The sequence below is a fragment of the Cygnus atratus genome, chromosome 23 (assembly GCF_013377495.2).
Source record: "Cygnus atratus isolate AKBS03 ecotype Queensland, Australia chromosome 23, CAtr_DNAZoo_HiC_assembly, whole genome shotgun sequence".
NCBI lineage: Eukaryota > Metazoa > Chordata > Aves > Anseriformes > Anatidae > Cygnus > Cygnus atratus.
The window spans coordinates 3,712,734-3,737,992 of record NC_066384.1 but is presented as its reverse complement, the minus strand read 5'-3'; the positions used below and the strand labels follow the sequence as shown (position 1 = coordinate 3,737,992).

At 57.0% G+C, this 25,259-nt stretch overlaps 4 protein-coding genes across 7 annotated transcripts; 2 read left to right on the top strand and 2 right to left on the bottom strand.

The window, feature by feature from the left end:
- The first annotated feature begins 971 nt into the window (after positions 1–971).
- On the top strand, positions 972–1,878 carry C23H1orf232 (chromosome 23 C1orf232 homolog). Its single transcript, XM_035562290.1, has 4 exons — positions 972–1,058; positions 1,137–1,223; positions 1,308–1,405; positions 1,617–1,878. Exons 1-4 carry the CDS (start codon positions 972–974, stop codon positions 1,876–1,878), a joined length of 534 nt encoding a protein of 177 aa, XP_035418183.1.
- Positions 1,879–2,611: 733 nt separating this feature from the next.
- FAM110D (family with sequence similarity 110 member D) lies at positions 2,612–3,658 on the bottom strand. Its single transcript, XM_035562276.1, has one exon. The coding sequence runs from the start codon at positions 3,656–3,658 to the stop codon at positions 2,612–2,614; it is 1,047 nt and encodes a 348-aa protein (XP_035418169.1).
- A 6,958-nt stretch (positions 3,659–10,616) lies between these two features.
- Positions 10,617–19,275, bottom strand: PDIK1L (PDLIM1 interacting kinase 1 like). Of its 4 annotated transcripts, none has more exons than XM_050715234.1 (3): positions 19,178–19,275; positions 17,307–18,040; positions 10,617–14,649 (listed from the first exon to the last, which is right to left on the bottom strand). In XM_050715234.1, exons 2-3 carry the CDS (start codon positions 17,589–17,591, stop codon positions 13,906–13,908), a joined length of 1,029 nt encoding a protein of 342 aa, XP_050571191.1. In that variant the 5' UTR covers positions 17,592–18,040; positions 19,178–19,275; the 3' UTR covers positions 10,617–13,905. The 4 variants fall into 4 exon arrangements, with proteins under 4 accessions (XP_050571191.1, XP_050571190.1, XP_035418168.1 ...); XM_050715233.1 differs by having other exon boundaries at positions 17,307–18,330; positions 19,178–19,259; XM_035562275.2 differs by having other exon boundaries at positions 17,307–17,608; positions 19,178–19,252.
- A 1,951-nt stretch (positions 19,276–21,226) lies between these two features.
- Positions 21,227–25,128, top strand: TRIM63 (tripartite motif containing 63). The gene is made up of 9 exons (XM_035562013.1): positions 21,227–21,385; positions 21,488–21,654; positions 22,648–22,816; positions 23,104–23,199; positions 23,329–23,562; positions 23,706–23,728; positions 23,902–24,026; positions 24,125–24,264; positions 25,066–25,128. Exons 1-9 carry the CDS (start codon positions 21,227–21,229, stop codon positions 25,126–25,128), a joined length of 1,176 nt encoding a protein of 391 aa, XP_035417906.1.
- Positions 25,129–25,259: the final 131 nt, after the last annotated feature.

Sequence of the window (25,259 nt, the reverse complement as noted above, 5' to 3'; positions counted from 1 at the left end):
CCCCCCCCCCCCCCAGTGTCACCCCCTGGTGTCACATCCTGGTGTCACCCTTCAGTGTCACCCCCCCCCCCCCAGTGTCGCCCTGCTGGTGTCAACGCACCAGTGTCACCCCCCCCACAGTGCCCCCCCCCCCAGCGTCCCCCCTCCAGTGTCCCCCCCGTGGCACCCCCCAGTGTCACCTCCCCAGTATCCCCCCCCCAGCGTCCCCCTCCCACTGTCACCCCCTGGTGTCACCCCCCCCATGTCACCCTTCAGTGTCCCCTCCCCAGTGCCCCCCCCAAGTGTCACCCTGCTGGTGTCACCCCCTGGTGTCACACCCCCCCCCCAGTGTCACCCTTTGGTGTCGGCCCCCGGTGTCACCCCCCCAGTGCCACCTCTCGATGTCACCCTCCCAGTGTCACCCCCCCACTGCCACCCCCCCAGTGTCACCCCCCAGTGTCACCTCCCCTGTGTCACCCCCCAATGCCACCCCCCAGCCCTGCCCACACCCCCATCCCCACACCGCCCCGAGCATGGCCCAGACCCCCCCGTGGCTGCCCCCCCTGTCCTGCCCCCAGGGTCCCAGGCTCAGGGCCAGGGTGCCCCCGGTGCCCCCCCGGTGCTGCTCGGGTGCCCCAAGGCCACCGATCGCATTTCCTGCCCCGGGCGATCAGTTACACCTTGGGGTCAAGGTGGGGGGGACAGCAGTGACCCCAGCACCAGCTCACCACCACGGGCTCGGTGCACCCCCCATTGGTGACCCCCCCCCCGGGTGAGGGGCACTAGGGACGGGGGGGCTTTGGGGTGACCGGAGCGGCCGCCCCCGCTGTGCCCCCAGGTCTGGCCGGGCTCAGGTTCCCCTTTGTGCATCGAGAGCGGCCCCTGAAACTTTAATGAGGACACCGGATCGCCGGGGCGGCGCGGGGGGGGCCCGGCCCCCCACCCCTCCTGCTCCCCGGCACCCATCGGCTCCATCCCTCCAGCCCCTCGCCATGACCCAGGGCTTCTGGGGGCTCTACAAGGCCAGGGTGCTGCAGGCCCTGGGGGGCGCGCGGGCTGATGGGGCGCTGCAGGAGGAGGTAATATTGGGGGGGGGCACAGGCGGGCAGAGCCCCCCGTCCTCCCCCTGCCCTCACCGGGGGGGGGCTTCGTTGCAGGGAGACCCCCCCGAGCTGATGGAGGCGGCCGAGCCCCCCGCGCTGATGGAGGAGGGACCCGGCCCCGTGTCGCAGCTGGCGAGGAAGGTGAGGCTGGGGGGGGGCAGCAGGGGGGCTGCTGGGGGACCGGGGGTGCCCCGGTGACCCCCCCCCCCCGTGCCTCGTCCCCAGGTGCAGGGGGTGGGCGCCAGGGGCTGGCGGACCCTCTCGTCCCTCTTCGCCCGCGAGGACGAGCACCAGCTGCTCAGCCCGGAGCCCTGCGCCGACCAGTAAGTTGTGGCTCGGTGCTGGGGGGGCCCAGAGCCACCCTCAGGGCTCTGTGGCCCCACGTCACCCCCACCCCGTCACCTGCGGTCCCCCACCCCATGACCAAGAGGTTGGGGGGCTCGGACACCCCCTGGTGTGGCAGCGGGTTCAGGAAGGGATGGGCATGGTGAGAAGGGCCCTGCGGTGACGTCCCCGACCCCCCTCTCCCCCCAGCCCGCTGGCTGCCTCACCAGCACAGCCGCCCCCCTCCCAGAAAACACACGGATTTTGGGATCTCTTCGCTACCAAGTGGCAGCAGGCGTCGGCCCCCGACCAGGAGGAGCCCCCGACGGAGCCGGGCGAGAGCCCCGGGGAGCCGCCGGGGGACGAGGGCCCCTACGACCTGCGGGAGCCGGAGGAAGGGGCCGTCAGGTGGGGCTTCCTGGCCAGCAAGCTGGCTGAAATCCGAAATAAAAACGCCCCCAAGGGCAACTAGAGGAGGAGGAGGAGGAGGAGGAGGAGGCGCCGGCCCGACTCTGCGGCAGCCCCCGCCGGTGGTGCCGTGGTGGGCTTTGGGGATGCGGAGGTGCCGGCACTAAAGACCCCGAGGTGCCTTTTCCCTAAGCGCGTGTGGTGCTTTCTTTGCCTTCATGCCCCCCCAGCAGCCCGGTCACCCACAGAGCCACCCCATCGTGTCCCCAAGGCCTCAGAGCTGCCCCAGGCGGCCAAGACCCTCCAGAGGGATGGAGGGGGGGCACCACCCCAAGCCCCAAAGCATCACCCCCGAGCTTTGCTGGCAGAAACCACACACACAGCCAGGCTAGAAAAAAAACATGGGTTTATTGAGCCCTGCTCCCATCCCAGCGGCCCCTTTTCTGGCGAGGACGGCGTTGAGGAGGGGGCTCGGGCTCTGCTTCCCATCCCAGACCACATCCAGAAACAGGGAGGACCAAGAGGAGGGGACCCAACGGGGCACAGCAGCCTGCGGGCCCCCGGGGCTGTGGCTGAACTCACCCAGGGGAGCCCCCCAGGCACCCCACCACACTCAGCCATGTGTCCGCACCCCAAAATACGTCCCCCAAGGGGCAGACCTGGTGTCCCTGCCGGCCAGCAGCAGCCCCGCGGTGCTGGGGCTGAGGATGGCCATGGGCTGCAGGCCTCCTCTAGCCCGGGCAAGGGGCCGCATCCTGCCACCCCGACCCCCGCGGGGCCGGCCGGGGCTCGTTGTTTCACACCGTGGATTCCTTGGCGGCCGCCCAGGCTCGCTGGCAGCCGTAGAGCCACTTGATGACGCGGGCGTTGCGCTCCACCACCGAAACGGCGGAGCAGAGCCGGGCGTCCTGCTCCTCCTCGCCCGGCCCCGCGTCCTCCCCGCTGCCCCCCGAGGCCTGGCTGGGCTCCCACTCGCAGGAGCCGGGGAACTTCGCCGAGGCGTTGTCCCAGCCCGCCGGCACGAACCGCTCCTGCCCCAGCCCCTCCACCAGCGCCCGGTCCAGCCCGCAGTAGTTGAAGAAGCGCTCCTGCTCCGACAGCGGCAGCGAGAGGCGCAGGCCCAGCGCTGGCTTGCTGGGGCTGGGGGAGGCGGGGGTCTGGGCCGGGCTGGGGGCTTCGGGGGGCTGCGCCACGGGGCTGCCGGGCAGCTGGAAGATGTTGCTGCCGCTGCTGCTTCTGCTGCCGGTGGTGGTGCCCGGTGTCCTCGGCTCCGCTCGCTCCGTGGGCACCCACAGCATGGGGCTCTCGGGGGCTCCGGCCAGCCCGCGGGCTGGGGGGGAGCTGGGGGGCTTGTCCCTGAGCGGCCCCTGGAAGAGGCGCCTGACCAGCCCGTAGCCCTTGTTCTCCTTGTTGATGACCGGGCAGTCCCGTTTCTGCCGGTAAATGATGAGCGAGTCGGGCCTCAGCAGGCGCTTGCCGCTGCCGCCCCTCCGCAGCACGGGGGACTGGGGGCACGGCGGCTTGCGGGGGCCGTCGCGGCTCAGGTCCGAGCCCTGGCAGAGCTCGTGGCACTGCTGGAGGGCGAGCAGGCGCCGGCCGCGGGGGGAGAAGCGGGGCGAGCAGCCCCGCAGCGCCGGCTCCTGCCGGCTGTTGATGACCTGCTGCGATTTGACGTATTTGGCTTTGTCGGCCTCCAGCCGCTCCACGGCGCTGGGCGCGCGGCCCCCGCTGCCCCCCGCCACCTGCTCCCGCAGGTACTCGGGGCCCCGGTTCAGCAGGCGCAGGGGGGAGACGCCGCGGCCGGGGGAGCACACTGCTCGGGGGGAGCTGCCGAGGGGGACCATCGCCCGCCAGCCCCCAGCCGGCTCCGGGTGGGACGGGGACCCCAAAGGTCTGCTGGGCTCCTGGACTCAGCTACGGCCCTGGGAGGAGAGAGGAGAGACGGGGTTAGTACTGAGGATGGGGTTGGCATCGAGGACGGGGTTGGCACTGCCAGCAGAAGGACCAGGAGCAAAGCGGGGACCGGGGCTGTCCCCTACCCCCAGCAGAGGTGCCCCGCAAGCCATTGCGGGAACAATCACGGGCAGGAAGAGCGAAGCGCCGAGCATCCGCCGACTTCACCGAGATCCCAAGAGCGGCTTCAAACAGGAAAAAATAGCGGAGCCACCGCCTTATCTTTATGAGCCCAGGGACAGCAGAACAAAGACAGCGCAGGGAAGCCAGCGAGCTTCCCTGGCCCTACCTCTGAGCGTGCTGGCCGCGGGGCCGCGTTGGCCGGGGCCGTTTTGGCCAGCGGGGTTTCCGTGCCATGTGGGCATCGTGGCTCCCCGCAGCACTGGCCTGGGCCGGGCCCTGGCCCCACTTCCCTTTTCGGAAAGGAAAACAAAGGAGCTCGGGGCAGGTTTATTTTACGTGGAGGCTGCTTGCGGCAGACAGTCGGCACCAAGGCTGCCGGGGGCAGCGGGGTCAGCCCGGCCTCCCCAGTCCCTCCGCAGCAGTGGGATCCCGAGCGCTGGGATAAGCGATCCTCTGACCCTCTCCTACCTCCATTTGTGGGGTTCGAGGAGCAAAGGGCTTCTGTTAGCCCTGGGGGCACGACGGCTCCTGCTCAGCTTTACCCGAGCATCTGTGAGGGGACAGCAGAGGACGAGGATGGTTCGGAGGCAGCCGGTGCGGGCGTGCGGGGCCAGGGCCATAAATCGGGCGGTGGAGGTGGGGCCTGGCCGCGGGCTGTAAATGCCCAAAGCAGATGGTGGCCCTCAGGAGAAGCCCAAATGGCCGTGAGGAGCCTCCTCTGGGGAAGCGGCGAGGGGCAGCGAGGACAGGCAGAACACGGCTAACAGAGAGCAGACAGCCGGGAGCCTTCTGCCCCGACACGCAGCCCAGGGCTGCAGCATTGCGCCCAGCCCATTTTACAGATGGGTAAACTGAGGCACGGAGCTGTTCTGCTCCTAAGGGGGCAAACTCCCAAACCTCCCTGGGTTTCGGGCAAAGCTCTGGGGTGGTTCAAGGGATGCTGCCCCCACACGTGGTCCCATCACTGGGCACAGCCAGCACGCCCAGGGTGCCAGCGTCCCCGCACCCCCAGCCCAGCGCCAGGACCCGTGCCCAGCAGCTGGGCCAGCAGAGGATGCTCTCGCTCACCTGGGCCCACGCAGGGGTCAGGGGTGCTCCGCTGGTCTCCGCCGCTCCTGTCCCTCCAGCCGCCAGCAGCAAACTGAGCGCAGAGCTGCAGGAGCCTCATATAGAGGGGGAGGAAGAGCCACCCCATTAACCCCTGCCAGCCCAGCCCCATCAACACAACCGCTGCCTGCCAGCACCCCACTGGCATGGGGGCCCCCATTCCCACAGCCTTTGCACCCCAGACCCCCACACAGCCAGCATTAACCCCTCTCCTCCTGCAGCTGCAGGCTCCATCTCCTCTCCCAGCCCTTTTTGCCTCCTTATGGGAGCCTGGCCAGGCTCCTGATTTAGGGACGGGCTCCCCACCACCCTCTGCCCCTTGGGGGCCGCTAGCAGTGGTGTCTGCCTTCTCTCAGGTGGGGCCCAGACTGTCCGCCCCCCTCACACACTTTGCATCAGGAGCAGAAGGATGGAAGCGCATCCACTGCACCAGCTTTTCCCCTTCCACCTGCCCTGGAGCTGCTGAGCCCAGCTCAAGAGCAGGAGCCCACCGCAATCCCCCTTCCCCAGGGTCCCGCAGTGGGCAGGCAGAATGGAGCAAGGAAAGGTCCCAACACCTCCTCTGGCGGTGATGAAAGGGTCAAAGCGAGCTCTGAGCCAGGCAGGTTCCTGCCTCCTCTTCCCCGGGGAAGGGCTGTAAATTGCAGGAAGCCACAGGGACCGGAGCCAGCCCAGGGGTTTATTTTTACCTCTGCCCTCTCCCCTTCCCGGAGGGCCAAGCATCCCCCTGGCCCCACACACCACCCCAGCCCACCCGGGGGGGGGGACTCAGGCTCCCCAGAGCTTGTGCTGCAGAGACTGGGCAACCCCACGAACCTCCATCAGCTCCCTGCGCCCACAAAGCCGAAGAGGGAACCAGGAGGCTGTAGCAGGGATGAAGCCACGAAATTTGGCACAGGACCTGCAGGTTCCCTTAAAGAAGGGGGACATGGCCACGAGCCTGCCTGCCCCCACGCCAGTTCCTTCCTGCAGCGCCGGTGTCACTGCCAGTGCCGGGAACCAGGGCTGGGTCAGCGCCCAGCAGCTCCCTGTAGGCATGAATGGGGGCCAGGAGGGGTGGGGGCTTAGGCCAGTACCCCCAGTGCTGGAAAAACCAAGCCTGAAGTCAAGGCTGTAGCAAGATCTGAGGCACCAAGGTTTGCCTGAGCTCTGCTGGCACAGGCCGAACCCCAACAACAGCAAAAACAGGGACAAACCTGGGGAGAAGCAACGCACTGAGCTGTGCTCCCAGCGGTACCTGGACAGTGCGGGATGCTTCAGAGGAAAACGGGGAAAGGATAGGGACAAGAGGCTGAGAAACCCGTGCCAGGACTGGGATCTGCTCCCCACCCACCTCAGTTTTAACACCAAACAACAGGAATCGCTGTTCATTAAGACAGGTTTATTTTCCAAGCCGGAATTCAGGCAGCCATTCTGGTAAAGACAGCCATGAGTAAGAGCAGCCTCTGATTCCCTTTTTCTGTGGCGTGTCCCCGTGATGCACTTCCACCAAGCGCCTGCCACTTCCCCTGCCCTGGGAACAGGACAGACAGACAGACGGGGGGGCCACAGGCAGCAGACACTTACTGCTGAACTACAATTTGCACGAGCCAAATTCCTTGGGGGATTCAAAAGGGGCAGTTTGAGGGATCCTCCCTGGCATCAGGAGGCCAGGCAGCTCCTTAAGCCTGGGGGGGAGGGGGGGGCTGTCACCTCAGTTTCTAGGAAGTGATTTAAGTGATTTACCCAATTAATCAGCCTATTGTAAACGCACCAGGTGGCATTTCTTAGTCACACAGCCCCTTAAAGTTTCTTGTTATTTAATTAAGCCTGTTTGTCTTACTGCTTCAGCACTGCCTGGCCAGTGATTACGGGAGAGTCGCAGGTTTGGGTCCAGCTGTAGGATGCTTTCAGCCTGTGATGGGAGAGAAGGTTGAGAAAGTCCCCAAAGGTCCAACAGCACAGCTCATCCCTCCCAAGTGACTTCTCAGAGTACGCCCAGCTCCTGACCAAACAGCTCCGCTCCCAGCAAGACCTCCTCTCTCCCAGTTTGTGGTGACATGTACGAGGTGGGCACGTAATCACGCACCGCAGGCTCCAGGAGGAGGAACCGCAGAAGAGGATCCCCAGAAGAGCTCTGCAAGATCACCAGGGCCCTGCCACAGCCCTGACCCACCCCAGAGGAGCAGCAGGAGCAGCCCTGAGGCTATGACAGCCACACCTGGAGGAGGACTGAGGCTGTCAACAGCCAACTGCCTCTGCAGGGAGGATGAGCTGATTTCCAGAGAGGGAAATTTGGTGTGGATAAGCAGAGCTCGCAGCCCTGCTCCTCCAAAGGCAGAGAAGGGCTCTCTGTATAGTCCTTAAGGCACCAACCTGTCGTCCCACAGGTCTGCTCAGGGCATGCAGAGACATGGCCTCCTAGGGAGGAAGCTCTGACCCCTCAGCACCACTGGGCTTCCCGGGAAAGGTCTCAAAACACCCAACGAGCCCAGCATGCACCAGGACACAAGAAAAAGCAGAAAAATAACAACCTGGTCTGCAAACAAACGGTAAATATGGAGATCCATTTCTCCGGAGTTGAGCCTGCCCACAGGATAGTGGTCAGGGCTCAACATGCCCCTCAGTCACCTCTCCAGATGCATTTCTCCTTTGCAAATCACTTTAACACCACTGTGACCAGGTGCAGACATGACTGAGGGAACTGATAACATCACCATCTGTTTCTACTTGCCAGTTTACTTTCCCAACCCACAAAAGCCCTTTCTGGTCTGAGGCCCATGTAAATACCAGAGAGGGGAGAGCAGCCGAAATGAGCTAGGAGGCTCAAGGCTGTATGGCTGCAAGCCAGAGGGCTCGAGATGCACAAACGTGTATTTGGGACAGAGCAGGAGTGGAAGGCCTGCTATACAAGTTTAAAAATATCAAGGGCTCAAATGGGCATAAATAAATCTGAAACCAACACCTCATCTAAGGCAGCCACCCACAAGTTTGTGCAAGTAGGAACTAGAGAGCAGTTGGGCGCAGGAGAGAAGGACACGGAGCCTCACGCAGATGTTCATGCCCTACCAACAGGCAGGGCTTCAAACCACGCTGCAGGGTGAGGCTGGCCTCGCTGACTTGGGGTGCCTGCGCCAGTCTGGGAAGCAAAAGACAGTCAGTATTCGGACCACGGACACAGGTTGAGAAAGGAAAGGTAACCACGACAGAGGGGTCTCTGAAATACGAGTGTCTGGGCTGAACCCACCACCTGCTGCAAAGGACCCACAGACATTTTGTTGTTTCCATTTCAAACCCCAGAGCACTTGCAATTCTAACACTGCTGCTCCCTTCACCCACTTCAACAAACGCAAAGCACATCAGCCATGCCCTCTAGCACCCAAACCCAGCGTACGTTACCTGGTTAAAACATTTGAAAGGAGCAGGATTTATGGGAGAGGCACAGATGGGAGGTTGCCTTCCTCCTCCTCCTCCTCCCCAGGCCCGTGGCAGCCACAGCTCCAATTTGCCACCTGCCAGCTCAGCCCACAGGGCCCAGGCACCGGCTGCTCCTCAGGAACTGCAGCCCTTATGCAACTGTTTCTGCTCCAGGCACCCAGGTAATCTGGAAACTCATCTGGGAACAAAGGGACTCAAAGAGGAGAACATCACCTGGGCCGTGGCTCCTCTTGCAGCGACGCACTGGGGCTGCTGGCTGATCTTTGGGGTCACTCAGCTTCTCCGTGCTCCCCCTGCTCTGCTTACAGAAGCAGATGGCCTCCGACTCCCCCAAATGCTTACAGACCTGGTGGTAAGAGGGGAGAAGCAGCAGCAGCTCGGGCTGGGATTTCCACCTCCCAACCCCTCCCCGAATACAGTGCAGGCACTCAGGACAGCTTGTGACACTTGAGACAGATCCCTCTTCCTTAACTGCGTGTAAGAATAGCCAGCACTTTGCATGAACTGCTCCCAGACCCTGAGCAAAAAGGAAACGAAATCTGGTCAGTGCTCAGCAGCGCCTGAGCTGCCAGCGAACTGCAGTTTATGTTTAAAAACTTGTAACTAGCTCCCCGCGGGACCCCGCTTCTTGGGCTTACAGCGCAGGCCACCAGTGAAGACCGAGAACACTTCACGACGGATCCCAGAGAGGATTCGGGCGACACGGGTACAGCGAGGGGCAAAGCAACGCAGAGGTTACCTCTGTGCTGCCCGCAGTCCAGAGTCCACCCGAGTGCGTCTGCTCAGCCACTGCACGAGAGAAAAAAGAGACGTTACTTCAGAGCGAGGGCATCCTTCCAAGGGGCGGGCAGCGCTGCCACCGCAGGCAGGGCCTTATCTCCCCCACAAAGCAACGCCTGCCATCGCGCCGCAGCTCAGGCAGGGCACGAATTGGCTGGCACGAAGGACAGCCGTGTTCAGACGAACACAAAGCACCAAATACAAACACGAGCTCGCAGCCCCAGCGCTACGGAGCGGGGAGCTCCCAGCCAAACCCTGCCCGAGGAAACGGGACGGGCAATCTGCAGCCCGAGGACTCTGCACTCTGCAAAACGAGCAAAATAAAGCAGGGGTTGGGTTATTTGAGCTGAGATGCAGCTTTATTTAACTTCTAGGGTCTGTAACAGCATTCTTCAGAGATTTTAATTTTCGTTTTCCACGCGCTAGGCATATTTCAAGTGTGTAGGTTTAGTTTTCTCCATTTTACGGGGGAGGGATTTAGCTTGTGTCTGTATTTAAAGTCACCGGTCTTACAGCTAACCAGAGGTGCAACTCTCCGCTTTAATTAAGGTTCTTATCCTTTAAGGTGCTTATCCTTTAATGGAAAAGAAAATGTAAATTTCAAACCCTCTCTCTTTTGCAAAGACTGTGCTGACTTACAGATTTCACCACAGCTCCTAGCCAGGCGGGGACCTGCCTGCCTGCAGCACCAGGGAACACAAAACTCCAGGCGACGATGCAAGCACACCCGGCATCCATGAGGCTACTGGGTTTGGGTTTGCTGGTGGGGTAAAAACAGGAGGACAGGATAATTTATAGCATTTCCAGTTTGCGCTAGTCTCACTCCCAGTCTGCACAACCCTTTGTTCTGAAGCACTTTAATTAAAAACATGCAAATGACCTTAGCCTCCTGTACCATGTATAAGTAACAGCATTTCTTCACCTTTATTTCTAATGTTTCTCGGGGCATGAGACACCAGCAGGTCGCCAGCACCTCGCGGCCTCCAGGACACCATTTACAGCTGGGTCAGCCCCAGCACCAGCTCTGCCACCAGCTCCAAACAAATCCAGGCTGGATCAAACAGCTCAGCCCCCGCACACAGGAGGGAAACGTGCGGGAGGATGTTTTTACCGGGCTGCCCTCAGCTCTCTGCGCAGCTGATTGCAGCATGCTGGGGAGAGGGGAACGGGGCTCACCCACCGAGGAACAGCCGGAGGTCTTCTGGGTGAGAGTTTCCTACTCCAGCACTCATTCCCTGCAGGGGGAAGGCTTGCTTCAGAAGGAGGAGCGGCAGCGCCCAGAAAAGCGGCGGCATCTATTCACAGCCTCAAATCCAGTCATACCAGTACCAGAGCAGACAGAGGCTGCCGGAGATTTCCATGCAGCCCAGGGTGGTACTCACGCTGCTTGTAGTAACAGCTTCAAGCATGCAGTGGATGCAAGACTTCTTCTGTCTCTAATCCCGTCTTTGAAAAGGGAGCAGCACACCCAGAGGAGCAGCGCTTTGATTCTTAAGAGGCTCAGCAGAAGGCTCCACGCGGCCAGGGCTCACCTCAGCTGGTCCAGAAGCCAGCTGCGGGCACATCCAGCAGGGCCGGGCTCTGGCAAATCCTCCAGCAGCACGTTGCGTACCTGCCAGAGCCTGGCACCGCCGCTACCCACACACGGTGAGCACAGCTCCTGGCCAACCCAGCATCTTTTCCACCCTGAAGTCACTTCGAGTACTCCTACAGCTCACTACTACTCTAGCAGAGCAAGTAAACCTTTCTGTAGCCTGCCTGGCAGCTAGGTGACATCGTGCTGACCGAAAGGAAAGCATTTCTCGGTAGAGAGTTCAAAAGCTTCATCGAATTCCAGGTTTTATTTCAAAAAAAAGCCATGAACTTAATAAATTACACAATAATCTCCCCCATTATAAATTCTGCACAAAATATATTTTACAATTTTTAAAGAAAGATTTGAAAAAACCTTTTCTGAGTGCCGAAGAGTATCTTGACTTTGTGTCACGCTGGTGAATAGTTCTGTAGCTGCTACAACAGTTTGCTTTACCGAAGGTTTGAAAACAAAGACCTCAGACAACAAAAATCAAACAGAACACAAACCTCAGGGACTATCATTCAACGAGCCAAGGAAGTGCTCAGTGTCACCCAACAGCAAGGCTAAGCACCATGAGAGGGATTTCAGGTACCCCCACCCTTTAAAGTGGCAATCAGTGCAAACGCATCCTTTGGGAGTCAAAAAAGGAATTTTTTGTGCATTCATTAGCACTCATTTCTGCACCGCAGGCAGGCAGCACATTCAGTGCTCATCCTTTGAAGTACTTCAGAGGAGAATCAAATGATTTGCAAAGAGCCTTACCGGTAAGTACTATTATTCCGGAGTAGATTAATACCCTCAGATTAACAGAGTTGAATTAACAGAGCTGATTCTGTCTTTCGGGTGGGCCGGAGAGGAGGAAGTTAATGCATTTTCAGAAGTTTGACCTGAAAGGTTATCTACCCTCAGCTTTACGCAGCCTCCCTGAATGACCACGCTGGGATGTAAGTGCTGTAGAGGTGTTAGCACAGAGAGCAAGAGGTTTGCTTTCCTCCTAACAAGCTGAGTTTCCAGTTGTACCGAACCCAGTTCAGATGTGAGAACGAGCAGACCTCCACTTCTAGAACACAAGAGCTCTCCTCGTCACCCATTACTCAGAGAGGCTCCCAGGCTTCCTTTACAGACAGAGCTCCCTGCAGGGACGGTGCAGCGCTGGGACATCTGTGCAGGCAAGAGGCCGTACCTTCAGCACGATGCACTCGCCTCCATCCCTGCCAGCTCAGGCACGAGGGATCAGACACTGCTGGATCCAAACACCTCGGTGTGACGCAGCGCCATCCTCCCGAAGTCACTTCGGAAAGCTCATCTAGACACTAAATATTGTTCTGCTTTGAGACAGTAAAACATGTCTGTCTGAGCATCACTGTTTAGGCAATCTGCCTTAGACCAAGTGACGCAAACTAAGAATTAACCACTACGGACCCCCAGGTAACTGCTGCCACCAGGACTACACTCAGCAGGCAAGACCTGCAGCTAAGAACTTCCTGCTGTAGTCTGTCAAGCCTCAGAAGTCTGGTAGAATCGGAAACCTTTGCTTTTCCAATAAATTTGTTGGTTTCGCTGCTTACTCACTCTGGGCAGGGTTTCAGGTTTCATGGCAGTTTCCAGGTAAGATTTAAGAAAACCAAAGCATTGAATTGATTTTATCAAAAAAAGAAACAGCCTTTGTTACAGCTTTAATAAAAACTGCCTTTTTTTTTTAAGAACTACATTTTCAAAAGGTCAAATTGATGGGAAAGGTCATGCTCCTGCAGCCAAAAGAGAAAAGTACCATACCAGCACAAAGCAGCTTCTGTCCGGCCTGCAGTGTCAGGTAGCATAAATGAAACATCTCTTAGCACGTGAACGTGCTCCTGTGCAGTGAGAGAGGGGGATAAGCAGCCTTCCAGCTGCTCCAAAGCTTTCTTTCCTACTGGCAGCGGTTTTAAATATTACTTATCAAAAGCAGGAAAATAAATCCAAAGATTGGCCAAGGTTGCTGCACAAGTCTGAGATGCCTTTCACTGATCACTAAGAGTTTTCTCCCGTATTTGCGGTGTGTTCAAGAGGACAGCCATCCCTTCATCTCCTCGTCACTACCAGGTTACAGGCAGCACCGGAAAGGGAGACCAGGACCAGTAACAGATCCGCTTAACAAGAAAACTGTGCCGTAACCATTATTTTGGAGAATCTTCAGAACAATGCTTTATGCTGCTGGATTCCCTCATCAGGGAGTTGCCTTTTCACATGGAAGCTCTACTGTAACTACTCAGTTTGCTACTGGATTCTAGTTTAAAGGAGGGAGCATGTTGTGAAGCTGTAGATTAATGGATTAATAAAGTATTTGATTAGTAGGGGAAAGCAGAATTGAATGGTTAATGAACTAGCCACCATGCTAGCACCTGATTGCATGCACTTGTAATTTGACTCCCACAGTGATGAGCTCATTAGGCTGGAAGTGCTAAACTCGACCACCTCAGCACTTTTAAAGCTGCTGATACCCTTGCATTGTATTTTTTTTTTGTCTACAAAGTCAAGTCTCAGACCCTATCTTTAACATTAGATAACAAAAATAAATAATAAAGTTATCCAGGACTGGAGAAGAAGGAATGCTTCTCACCCATCTTCCTCACCCGGTGTTCTAGCAGACCCCAATCATTCAGACCCACAGCAAATAATTTAAGAGAAGTGTCATTTCTCCATGGAATGCAACACACTTACAGGCACACGCTCCCAGTCACTCGTAGACATAAATATATACACAGAATTACTTTACAAAGCCTGAAGATTTGCACTGCCAGCATGCAAACCTCTTTCCATGAGGAGTTCCTAATACTGATATAGGAAACTGGAATGTAGGAAATACTCTGAGATATTGCTGGAAACCAAGTCTCAGCTCTTAAGACATCCCACTGCCAACGTACACAAATGAACACCGTCACATCTTACACTTGCATATGACATCCTGGTAACACACACAGACGCAGTGCTAACACAATGGCCAACTCACATTCTGATAGTTTATGAAACCCAAAATTCTGTCGGAAGGAACTAAACCCGCAGGTTTGAGATCAGGCTCGTTTCTTTTACTGCCACGAAGTTGCACCATCAGTTAGGCCAGCAGCAGCTCTACCAAGAGACAGACTGCTCGGCGGGTCACGTCTCCCAGCTGCCATAGTCTTTAAAAGCTATGTTGACTAATCGCAGCTCGAGTTCAAAAGCATCGGGACGGTCCTGTGGGTTGGCAGCCAGCATTTCCTTAATCAGCTGTTTCATGCGAGCATTCATGGATTTTTTCTTTACAGGGATGAGTAGCTCCATTTTAGGGTTTTCTAGAAGCGCCTCCCCAACAGGCACGATCGCTGTCCCCTGCTTGACGTAACTCCCCAGAAGTTCTTTCTTTGTTTCTGTGTCTATGAATGTGATTCTTTCTAGCATCGCCCAGATTATGATCCCCAGGGCAAAAATGTCTGCTTTGGCAGTGTAGTGTCCTTCCCAGACTTCGGGGGCCATATAGAAGTCAGTCCCACATGCAGTTGATAGAAAACACTTATTTACATTGACTGGTTCCTCGGGGTTCTGTCCTGAAGCGGAACATACCTTACTCAGCCCAAAATCAGCTACTTTCAGCGTGGGCTCCAAGTCACTAGCATCCATCCTGCTCTGGGATATCAGAATATTGTCAGGTTTGAGATCACGATGAATAATTTGGTTTTTGTGCAGGAAAGCCAGGGCACTGCTGAGCTGAAGCATGAAACTGGTGTTGGTCTTGCGGTTAGGCTTTCGGGACAACAGATACTCATTCATATCTCCTCCATCACAGAAATCCATTACAAACCATAGGTAATAAGCACTTCTGGGGTCAAAGACTATTTCTCCTTTTAACGAGGTCTCTACAAGCTGCAACAAGGGAGAGAAGTGTCATAACTACCTGATGAGCACAGGAATATAAAGATATGATAGAAAAAATGCATGAGTTTTGGATCTTCCTCTCAACAATCCAGAGAGTAAGATACCGCAACTGGTAAAAATAAAGGTTAATGCAGAGCTTATGATTTAAAAGAAAATCACAAAGTATTTGACAGCCTTTTTATTTGTGTGTGCACAAAGCATATCAAGCTCACACTGCTGCCCAGAAACTAGAGCTAGACCCCGATAAGAGTATTTTGAGAGATACCAAGTGGCTATTTCACTCCCATCTGTTTCAGCTGGGCAGCGTCCCACCCCAACAAAGCCTGTCCCACCCATTTTGCTAACAGCCTCATGTACAAACACAGCTCCGAGTAACCCCTGCACAGCACCAGCAGATTCTGTTTGTCCTCTGCAGCATCACGATAGGTTTTTAAAGCCTGCTCTCCATTCCCTACACATGAAGGCATTCTAGCAAGTGCCAGTGAAGGATCTCTTGGCTCAGGAGAACACTGATCTACAGGCACAACTGAACAGCTGTTGCAAGTAACACCTTTCTCACCATCGTTATTCACCAGCTATTTCCCAGAACACAAGCACTGAATGACTCCAGCAGCTAGTTCTAAGAGCCACTTCATACAAAAAGCAAGAGTAAGCCAGCAATCACTTTTGCTAACCCTGTTTATACAACTACACATTTGCCTTTTCAGCTCCTCTGAGCTGGCTGTAAGACTCGCCATTATTTGTTAGTAGCAAACCAATGTTTACTAAACCAAATGTAGCTTCCACAGGCTTCCAAAAATTAAGGTAGCTATTAATATTTAGAGAGACATTTTAAAATACTTTTTAAAAAGTGGTGTTTTCCATTCAAGAGCAAAATTAGTAGCAAATTATAGCTATCTTGAATTACAAGCACGGCTAGTACTCAAACCAGACTAACTTAGGAGCAACTCCGTGTTAGAACTCGAAAACTGTGTACTCAGGGCTCAGAGTCAATAACAGGAGAGTAAGGTATGGCAGCACAGGAGGAGCCTCCTTGCCAAGAGCACACCAACACACAGTTCCTCCCTCCACATGGGTTTACAGAAGCTAGACTTGTATTTTGGCTCAGAGCATCAGGACAGCAAAATCCACCCCGGACACCAAGCTAGTCCCCAGGTCTCACTAAATCAATTTGGCTGAGCTGGCACTAGTTTAGGTCCTGCCCCAGAGCACTGCAGGGGACACCGACACCCCCTTCCCAGCCAGCCTCCTGCCCACTGCACCAGCCCAGCTCTGTAATGTAATAGCACCTGGGGCAGGGAGAAGAGAGGGCACACCACAGGAGATCTGGGGTTCTCTATTTTAGCATATGCTATTATAAAGTGAGCCCAGCTCAGCCCTGCCCTTTGCCCTTCTCTGCTCTCTGGAGAGGAAAACAATCTGCAGCACTTGTGCCCCACACACATGCAAGATCTACACACTGCATTACTAACAGACTACCAGCAAAAATCAGTGCTGCAGGTGCCCTGGAAGCTCTCCCCCCACCTCACAGTTCCACCCTGCTGCTTTCCCCTCAAAACCCCCCTTTTTTAAACTCCTCCCTGTTCAGCTGTCTTCCAAGTTTCATGCAGTATCTCAGGGATCCACTAACAACTAGGAAGGTAAGGCACTAGTTTCTCCTATATGAGCTGAGCAGAGTTGTTTTACCCTAATCCCTTCATGAAAGCCAGCCAATAACAACAACTGAGCTATGGCAAGTTCACAACAGCGAGAGTCCTCGCTCTCAGGCTCATACAGCACCCAGTACAACGGGATCTGGACAGCCGTGAAGTGCTGTCAAATGAATGTCCAGTAACAAAAGGCCCTGTGCCAGGCTTGCAAGAACAACAATAAAAACCAAAACAATAAAAGTCAACTACAGATAACAACAAACATTGAGCAGGCTACTGACTTTTTAAAATCAAATGGACAAGTTTCTGTCAAGGGTTGACTTAAAGTTTGGGGCAGATCCCTGACAAGGGAATGAATCAGATGAGATTTCAAGGTTCTCCCTTGAAATATACTGGAGTACTTCCTCCAGAAGTATGTGCCTTCAAACTTTAAGGCAACTCAGCTTGTAATAGTCACACAGGGAAAAGCAATATTTATTCCTCCACTCCGCTATTTATCATACCTTTGCTTCTCTTTGAAGAGATCCAGTTATTTACACAAAGAATTTTAAACAGCTCCATGTACTCTAGCAATTGCTTATTATTTAGGAAGCCAACACTTAAAATTCTTTAAGAAATCAGACAGCTACTTCCCCTCTAAGGGCATCCGAGAGGAAGAAATTCTTCAGAGCTCTGTCTCAAGGCACTAGTACGACTTGTTAACCCTGCAGCGGGACTTCTATCAACTCCCTTGTGCTTTATCTGTGGTGTTTTCTCAAATTAGCAAAGCACATCCTGGAGTCTTTTAGAGTGGCATGGCTTTAAATTAAAAGATACAGGTGATTGTTCAATACATATGCTCTTTTGAGGACAAAGTAGCTCTTGGGTGTCAACAATGTGAAAATCCCCTTTCCTAACTAAGAATACCTCAAAAGTAGTCTTAGCTACCCATCTCCTTCCCTCCCAGCTGCACATCCATATTAAGCGCTTCCACCCCGTTACCTCAGCTTCATGTACCTGTAAGTAAAGGGAGGAACTGGAGCCATGGGACATCTTCTGCACCATGCCATCTTTCTGCAAGATGCACTCCTCCAGATGAATGACGTTGGGATGCTGGCTCTTGATACTGCTAAGTGCCCAGAACTCACGCAGAGCTAGTTCCACGTTCTCTGGAGCATGGCACCGAATCTTTTTCACAGCGACCCGGGCAGAGGTCTTCCTGACGACTGCTTCGTACACCACACCATAACTGCCACGACCAACCTCCCGTATTAGATCGTACTTAGGCTGGCTACTCACCATCTTCAAGATCAAGGGTTCTGGGGAAGGGGGAAAAACCCACAGAACTATAACTTATGAACAAGAACTGAGCTGCATTTTCCCCCATATGGCGTGGCAATATGAAGTCTATCAATACCCTTCAATTAACAGGGCAGCACCTCTGGGCATTGCACAGAACGTAACGCTGCGTTCGAGTGCTAGAATATTTCAGAAGTTATTCTGTAAACCTGGACCTCTTAAGGGCTAGCTAAAAGTGCATCACTTCGGTGGGACTGTTAAGATTTAAAATACAGCTCAGTTTTCAGGAAGGCAACAATTCAAACCTAGAATTGTACTGTGCTGAGACAGGATTATCATGTACTCTCCTACTCCTTTCTCTGTGTCCTTTGTGAGTGTCTACATGAGTAACAGCACTCTATCATGCTCTCCATCCATGCCTGGGATAGCAGAGAAGAGGTTCTAGTTGAAGCCTGTGGTTGAGGAGTAACAGATTTAAATAAAGCTGTCTTTAAGAACATAACTGCATAGATAAATATTTCTGTTAGGATTTAATAATGCTTTTGTTTCCTCTGGTACTAAGATAAGAGGATACTTCACAGACTTTTAATGTTACTATGATGTTCCAAGTGGTTTCATCGGTATGAATTCTATTGTTACAAAAAGAGTAAAAGAGCGACTTATTACAGAAGCTTGTACCCAGCACCTAACTTGTAGTTTTGCTCAACGGGGTAAGGACTTCAACAAAAACAAGCATATTGCTCTGTAAGGAAAACAAGACACACACACACTCAGGAAAAAAACACCAAACACCGCCACAGATTTATGAACCTCCCTGCACACTTCCCTCAAGGATTACAAATCAAAACACACCAGCACCGCCTCCATACAAACAGACCGAAATGGGACACTGCCTACAGACAGAAAAAAATTGTCTGGCCAAATATCACTGGTCAAACAGAATGAAATGCAAGAAAAAAAAGATATCACAGTTAGTGTATCAGAAATAGCTTGCAAGAATGCCAGTGATAAATGTAATTCTCTAGGTTAGTAAACCAGGCAATAAGGACCACGTCAAAAGAGCCTGTTATTAGGAGGGAGCTTTCAAGTATTTCCAGTGTTTTAGGTACTATTTTTTTGAAGGAAAAACAAAACAAAAAAAAAAAAAGAGAGAGAGAGAGAGACAGGTATCATCAGTCTCAGGGCAATACTACCGCGGACCCTTCAAAGCTCTCCTCAAAGCCCTGCAGCCAACGCTTCCAGCAACGCTCGCACGGAGCCAGGGCCGCTTCCACGGGGGGGTTTAGGGCTCTGCGACCTCACCAGTGGCGAAAAACCTCCCAGGGAAAACCCCGCGGTGCTCAGCGAGCAGAAAGCGCCCGCAGCCCGGCGGAGAGGCCTCGTCCCCCCGTCCCCCGATCCCCAGCACCGGGGCCTGAGGAGAAGCGGCCCCACAGGGCCCTGCCCGCCGCCGGTAGCCGAGCCCCTCACGGCGGGGCTCCACACGCACACCTGAGGCGGAGGCCGCCGCCTCCGAACCCCGCCGTGGAGCCCCGAACCCCGCGGCCATGTCCCTCTATGACAGAGGGGGGACGCGGCCTCCGCATTACCTCAGCGCTGCCGCGCTGCCGCCGCCCGGCCGCCATTATAGGGCCCGCCCCCGGCCGCCATCTTAGGGCCCGCCCCCTCGGCGGCCATCTTAGGGCCCGCCCCTCGCACCGCCCCCGGCCGCGTCAATTCTGTGTCATTAATTAATCAATCGCCCGGCGTTAATCAATAGATAACGGGGGTCCCTCGCGCCTTTTGTGGCGCCTTAGCTCTGTGTGGAGCTGCTGGCTGAGAGCTGTCCCCCCTTTCTGTGCCCTGTTCTCCCTTATTTCTGTGCGTTTGCCACAGCTGGGGTCCCACAGCCTGTTGAGGGTGTTGGGGTGCAGTGGGGCTGCTGCTTGTGGGGGTCCTGTGAGGAGCTCGTGGGGGTCCTTCGGATGTGCTCCCACTACAGCAGAGCTCCCACATCACTCCCTGGTTAATTGGTAACGAGCCCAGTGGTGATTAGTGCCCCACAGCCCTGCCTAAGCTGCCCCAAGCCAATTAGGGGCCAACGAGCCCCTTGTAGGGTTTGGAAGCCGATTAAAGCATTAAAACCCGTCCTCTGCCGTGAATCCCCTTAATCGAGTCCAGGAGCAATTAGTTAATCAATGCCAGCCTTGGGCAGGGCAAATTTTTGGACATGGGGACGGGTGCACGTCCGGCGGCCAACCCCCCATGTGCCCAGCCAGCCCTGCTTCCAAGCACACACCTCCCTGGAAGAGTCCCAAGTGCCGAAACGGGGACAATTTTGCAAGATGTGCTTGGCAGGTGCCTGCACAGTCACTTGGTTGACATGTGAGCCTGTCCGGAAGGAGCACACAAAACAGCCCTAAGGCTGCCCTGCCCCAGGGGGGCTGGCTGCAGTGAAAACAGGGCCCCTTGCACCCATGTACCCCGTACCTATGTGCACAAGTGTACCTGTGTGCCCCTACACCTCTGTGCACAAGTGTGCCCATGTACCTGTGCACCCATGGGCACCTACACGCAGGTACCTGTGCATCCATGTACCTACATACCCTGCACGCCCATGCACCCATGTACACCTGTACCACATACCCCTGTCCCCTTGCACCCATATATTCATGCACCCATGTACCTGTGCACCCACACATCCCCAGCTACCCCTGAACCCCTAAACTCATGTCCCCCCATACTCAAGCACCTGTGCACCCCTGTACCCTGTGCACACCGGCACCCCTGCACCCCACACGCATCCCTGCAGCAGCGCTGGCACTCGCAGCACCCCCTGCCCAGGGGCTCTGCGGGCTGCAGAGCAGCCACCCCGTCCCACCCCGTCCCCTGTGACCCGCAGCCAAGGCGCTATAATTACCCGCTCTCCTCATGCAGCTGCTAATATTTACAGGTCTCCCTGTGCACCGGTGCTGGGATTTGGAAGAACACCCTGTTTACCGCCAGGCAATGTGATCGGGGCCGCTCCCAGCTGGGGCAGCTCTGGAGGAGCTGCGCTGCTGCTGTTTTCCTGCTGCGGTTTCTGGGTCAGGTTTTGCAAACAAGCAGAGGGCACGGCTGGCCACGCGGGTTGTGCCAGCATGGTGGTGCCAGCCTTGGCGAGCTCCCCATGGGCTGCCAAGTACATTTTGGGGTGCAGAGAAGCCCCCATACCCTGTCTGGGGGGGCTGCACACACCAAGCACGGTGCTGCCATCCACCCAGAAAGCCCCCCACCCTATGTGTGCATAGCACCCCAAAAGTGCTCACATTTTGTGGGTACAAAGGGAGATGCTCCATACAAACCACACTACCAGCTTGGTGTTGCCCGTTCCTCACCCGAAACCCCACGCAGGACCGAGCCCCTCCTGTCCCCCCCCACGGGGCCCCGCTGCCCCCCAGCATGGGCGGCTGGGCCACGCGGACAGCCTGTCCCCGGCTTGTTTACCGCCGGCCTTGCGCCCCGATTGTCACCGCCATGTGACAGGTGGCGGTGCCTCGCCGGACACCCGAGCCGGCCGGCGGTTTCGGGCTCCACGTGACGCCGAGCGAGTGATAAAAAGCCGCGCGAGGGGCGCCGGCGGCAGAAGCGGGGGCTGCTCCGACGAGGTGCTGTGTACGATGGATTTCCAGCCCAGCATCCTGCGGGATGGCAGCCCCATGGAGAGCCTGGAGAAGCAGCTGCTCTGCCCCATCTGCCTGGAGACGTTCAGCAAGCCCGTGGTGATCCTGCCCTGCCAGCACAACCTCTGCCGCAAGTGCGCCAACGACGTCTTCCAGGTGAGATGGGGCCCTCCCCCCCAACCCCTGGACCCACTCCCCTGCTCCGGGATGCTCTGCGGGGACACCTGAGGACCCCCCGTTGTCCTTGTCCCCCTCCAGGCTGCCAACCCCTGCTGGCAGAGCCGGGGCAGCATCATCCCAGGGGGCCGGTTCCGGTGCCCCTCGTGCCGCCATGAGGTGCTGCTGGACCGCCACGGCGTCTACGGGCTGCAGAGGAACCTGCTGGTGGAGAACATCATTGACATCTACAAGCAGGAGTGCTCCAGGTTGGTCCCACGGGGACACGGGGACGGCCATGTCGCAGAGCCCTGCGTTGTGCCTGGGAGGCGATTCTGCTTTGGGCGAGAAATTGGGGGGCTGGCTTGGTGGTCTCCCACCATCTTCATCCCCAGAGCCACCTCTTCATGCCCCAGCCCAAATCTCCGTCTCCCAACCCAAATCTCCCATGCCCTTCGGGTCTGTGGTCTGGTGGCTCACCGGGGACACTGGGACCCTGGGGGGGTGGCAGAGGAACAAGTCCTGCCCCCCCCCGTGGCACTCTGCAGCCGAGGCTTTCAGTTGGAGATAAGGGGTGTGAGGGACAAATCCAGGCTCTGCTCGTGACAGCAGGGAGCTGATAAGGGACAGGGGGACAGTCAGGGGGGACCCTGCTGGGTAAAGGCATTGCTCAGCAGCAGGGTTACAGTGTTGGGGGGGGGGGGACAGAGAGGGGGGTGACGTCTTCTTGAGGGACCCAGACGCAGGAGCTCACCTCCCCAGTCTCCTGCGCCACTGTAAATATTGTTCCAGTGCCATGGGGACAGGGACGGATGGCACGTGGCAGGTGGCTGCGGCCCCGGGGGGGCGGGGTGGCGAATTGGCTAAACCCCCCCACTGGGGACTCAACTGCTGTCACCCTCTCCCCCACCGAGCTGCCCTGGAGCCCCCGCTCTGATCACGTGTTGGGTGATAATAATAAATGCCAGCAGTGCTGCTCTAAAATTAGGCGCTTGTGCAGCATCCCTGGAGCGCGGTCCCCGACCGCTGCCACGGCCAGTGCCGGACTGGTGCTAACTGGGGTGTACTGGGCTTGCAGAGGCGCAGGGGACCCGATTGTAGGGTGGCTCTGCAGCATCAGTTGGGATGTCACTGCAGTGGGGATGGGATGTCACTGCCATGGGGATGTCACCACGATGGGGACGTCACTGTGATGGGGACATCGGTGTGATGAGGACATCGGTGTGACGGGGACGTCACCACGGCCGGGCTGCTCTCTCCAGCAGGCCACTGAAGAAGGGGGAGCACCCCATGTGCAAGGAGCACGAGGACGAGCGGATCAACATCTACTGCGTCACCTGCGAGGTCCCCACCTGCTCCATGTGCAAGGTCTTCGGTGCCCACAAGGACTGCGAAGTCGCCCCTCTGCAGAGCGTCTTCCAGGGCCAGAAGGTGCCACGGGGGGGGACCTGGGGCCATGGGGGGGCACGGCAGGTTCCAGGCAATGTGCTGTGGGTGGCCACAAATAGCACTGGGACGTGCTCATGGGGTATTAATAGTCAGCAGGCTGACTTCAGCCAGGAGACAGCCCTATATTTAGAGTGGTGGATACAGTGATGCCCCCCCTGGCTCCCAGCCCGTCCCCACGTCAGGATAGGGGATGGACCTTGACATCCCGGCAGTCCCCATCCCTACCCCGCTGGGGTTAAAGCTGCTTCTGTCTGTCTGTCCCTGCCCAGAGCGAGCTGAACAACTGCATCTCCATGCTGGTGGCGGGGAACGACCGGATCCAGACCATCATCTCCCAGCTGGAGGACTCCTGCCGCAGCACCGAGGTGAGGGACGGGGAAACGAGCCCCCCGAAACCCCAGCGTGCTGCGGGGAGCCGGAGCGAATGGAGGAGGCAGCCCCGGGGAGGGGACACGCAGGGGCTGGAGGGACACGGCTGTCCCTTGTCCCCGCAGGAGAACAGCGAGGCAGCCAAGCGGGAGCTGTGCGCGCGCTTCGACGCCTTCGTGGCGCTGCTGGAGGAGAAGAAGACGGAGCTGCTGGGGCGCATCGCCCGCGAGCAGGAGGACAAGACGGGCTTCGTGCAGGGCCTCATCCACAAGTACAAGGAGCAGCTGGAGAAGTCCAGCCGGCTGGTGGAGACAGCCATCCAGGCCATGGAGGAGAACGGGGAGGCCACCTTCCTCATGGTGAGACCCCAGCCCCACAGCCCCTTGGTGCCCGTGGGGTGCCTCTTGTGCCGGGTCCTGCTGGCACGGGGACATTCTGGTGGCACAGGAACATCCCAAGTGGTACCACTCTGACACCCTCACCTTTTTTCTTGCTCCCACAGAACGCCAAGCAGCTCATTAAAACGTAAGTGTCCAAACTGGAGACCTCGGTGTTCCCCAACCCTGTCCCAGGGCCAGGATCTGGCCGTGGGGCTTTGCTAGCTGGGGCTAAGGAGCAGCGGGGCGAGCACTGCGAGCCTGGCCGGGGGTGTCCCCATGCTCAGGGGCCGCAGGACCATGGCCATGCTCTCCCCACAGGATCGTGGAGGCCTCGAAGGGTGGCAGGCTGGAGAAGATCGAGCAAGGCTACGAGAGCATGGACTCCTTCTCGGTGAGCCTGGACCACCTCGCCGACGCCGTCCGCGCCTTGGACTTTGAAGCAGGTAATCCAGCCCTAAAAACCCCTCGTGTGCTCCTGGGATCCAGCGGCTGGGGCCCCGCTGCAGCTGCCCCTCACTGACATTTGGGTGCCCCTTTGCAGATGAGGAGGATGAGGAGTTCTATGAGGAGGTGGAGGAAGAGACAGAAGGGGACTCAGCGCCCGGGAGGATGGTGACGGGTAAGGAGCCCCCGCCACGAGCACCCCCACACAATGGGGGGAACAGGAAGGATTTACTGGGGGTCCTGTCCCTCCCCAGCACCCGCCCACCACCCTCTCCCTCCCGCAGCCCCCCAGTAGCCGCGGCGGGCGCAGGATGTCCGGCGACGGGACCTGGGGATGCACCGATGGGGGCTGGCTGCCTGGCGAGGCGACGGCTGCTCCAGCACAGGACACTTTTCTATACGGGTGCAAAGGATTATTCCGCACGTTTTATATGTTCCTTGTTTTGTATATAATTGTAACGGAGTTGAATTTTGTGTATTTTATAAAGAAAACCAGTGCTTTGGGCATTTTTCCCCCTCTTGCCTCTCATTTTCGGCTCACTGGCCCCGCAAGGGGCTCTGGGGATGTGAGAGGGTTTCCCAGGGCAGGTCCAGCACCTAATTTTCGGCCTCATTAACACCTCCAGCAGTGCTGGCATCCCGTGCTGGCCGTGCTCCTGGGGTTTTAAGCACCCTGCAGGATTTATCCCCTGGTGATGGGGGCACACGGGACCAGCGCTCACCAGGGTTTGGGAACATGGGGTGGGGGTGAAGGGGGTCCAGGCTGTGCCAGCCCCGAAATGGGGCCAGCCTCAGCATCGAGCTGCCAGCTGAGCTCACACGGCTGCGAAGCCGTGACATGGGTGTGCTTGTCCTGCAAAAACACAAACTCAGCTCAGCCCCTGCTCGAGGGGAAACTGAGGCTGCGCAGCGAGCAGTACTCTGGGCTGTGCCCTGATTGCAATTAGCCCCGGAGCAATTAATGCTGCTCTCGGAGGGGGGCAGGCAGCAGTTGCTGCCATGGGGGTGTCTGACCCTGACCCCTGTGCACGGCCCCAGCTTCACCCGTCAGCTGTTCTGCAGCTGGATTTAAACCGGAGGGGCCCCGAGGGCTTCCCGTAGTGGTGAACCGGGGTGTCTTTGGGGAGCTCGGGGGGGTCCCCGCCCTCCCCCTGGCTCAGTGGGGTGACCACAGCCGGGTCCTGAAGCATGTGCAGCTCCTGGGGCACCCCAGGGTGCCTACAGGGGGGGAG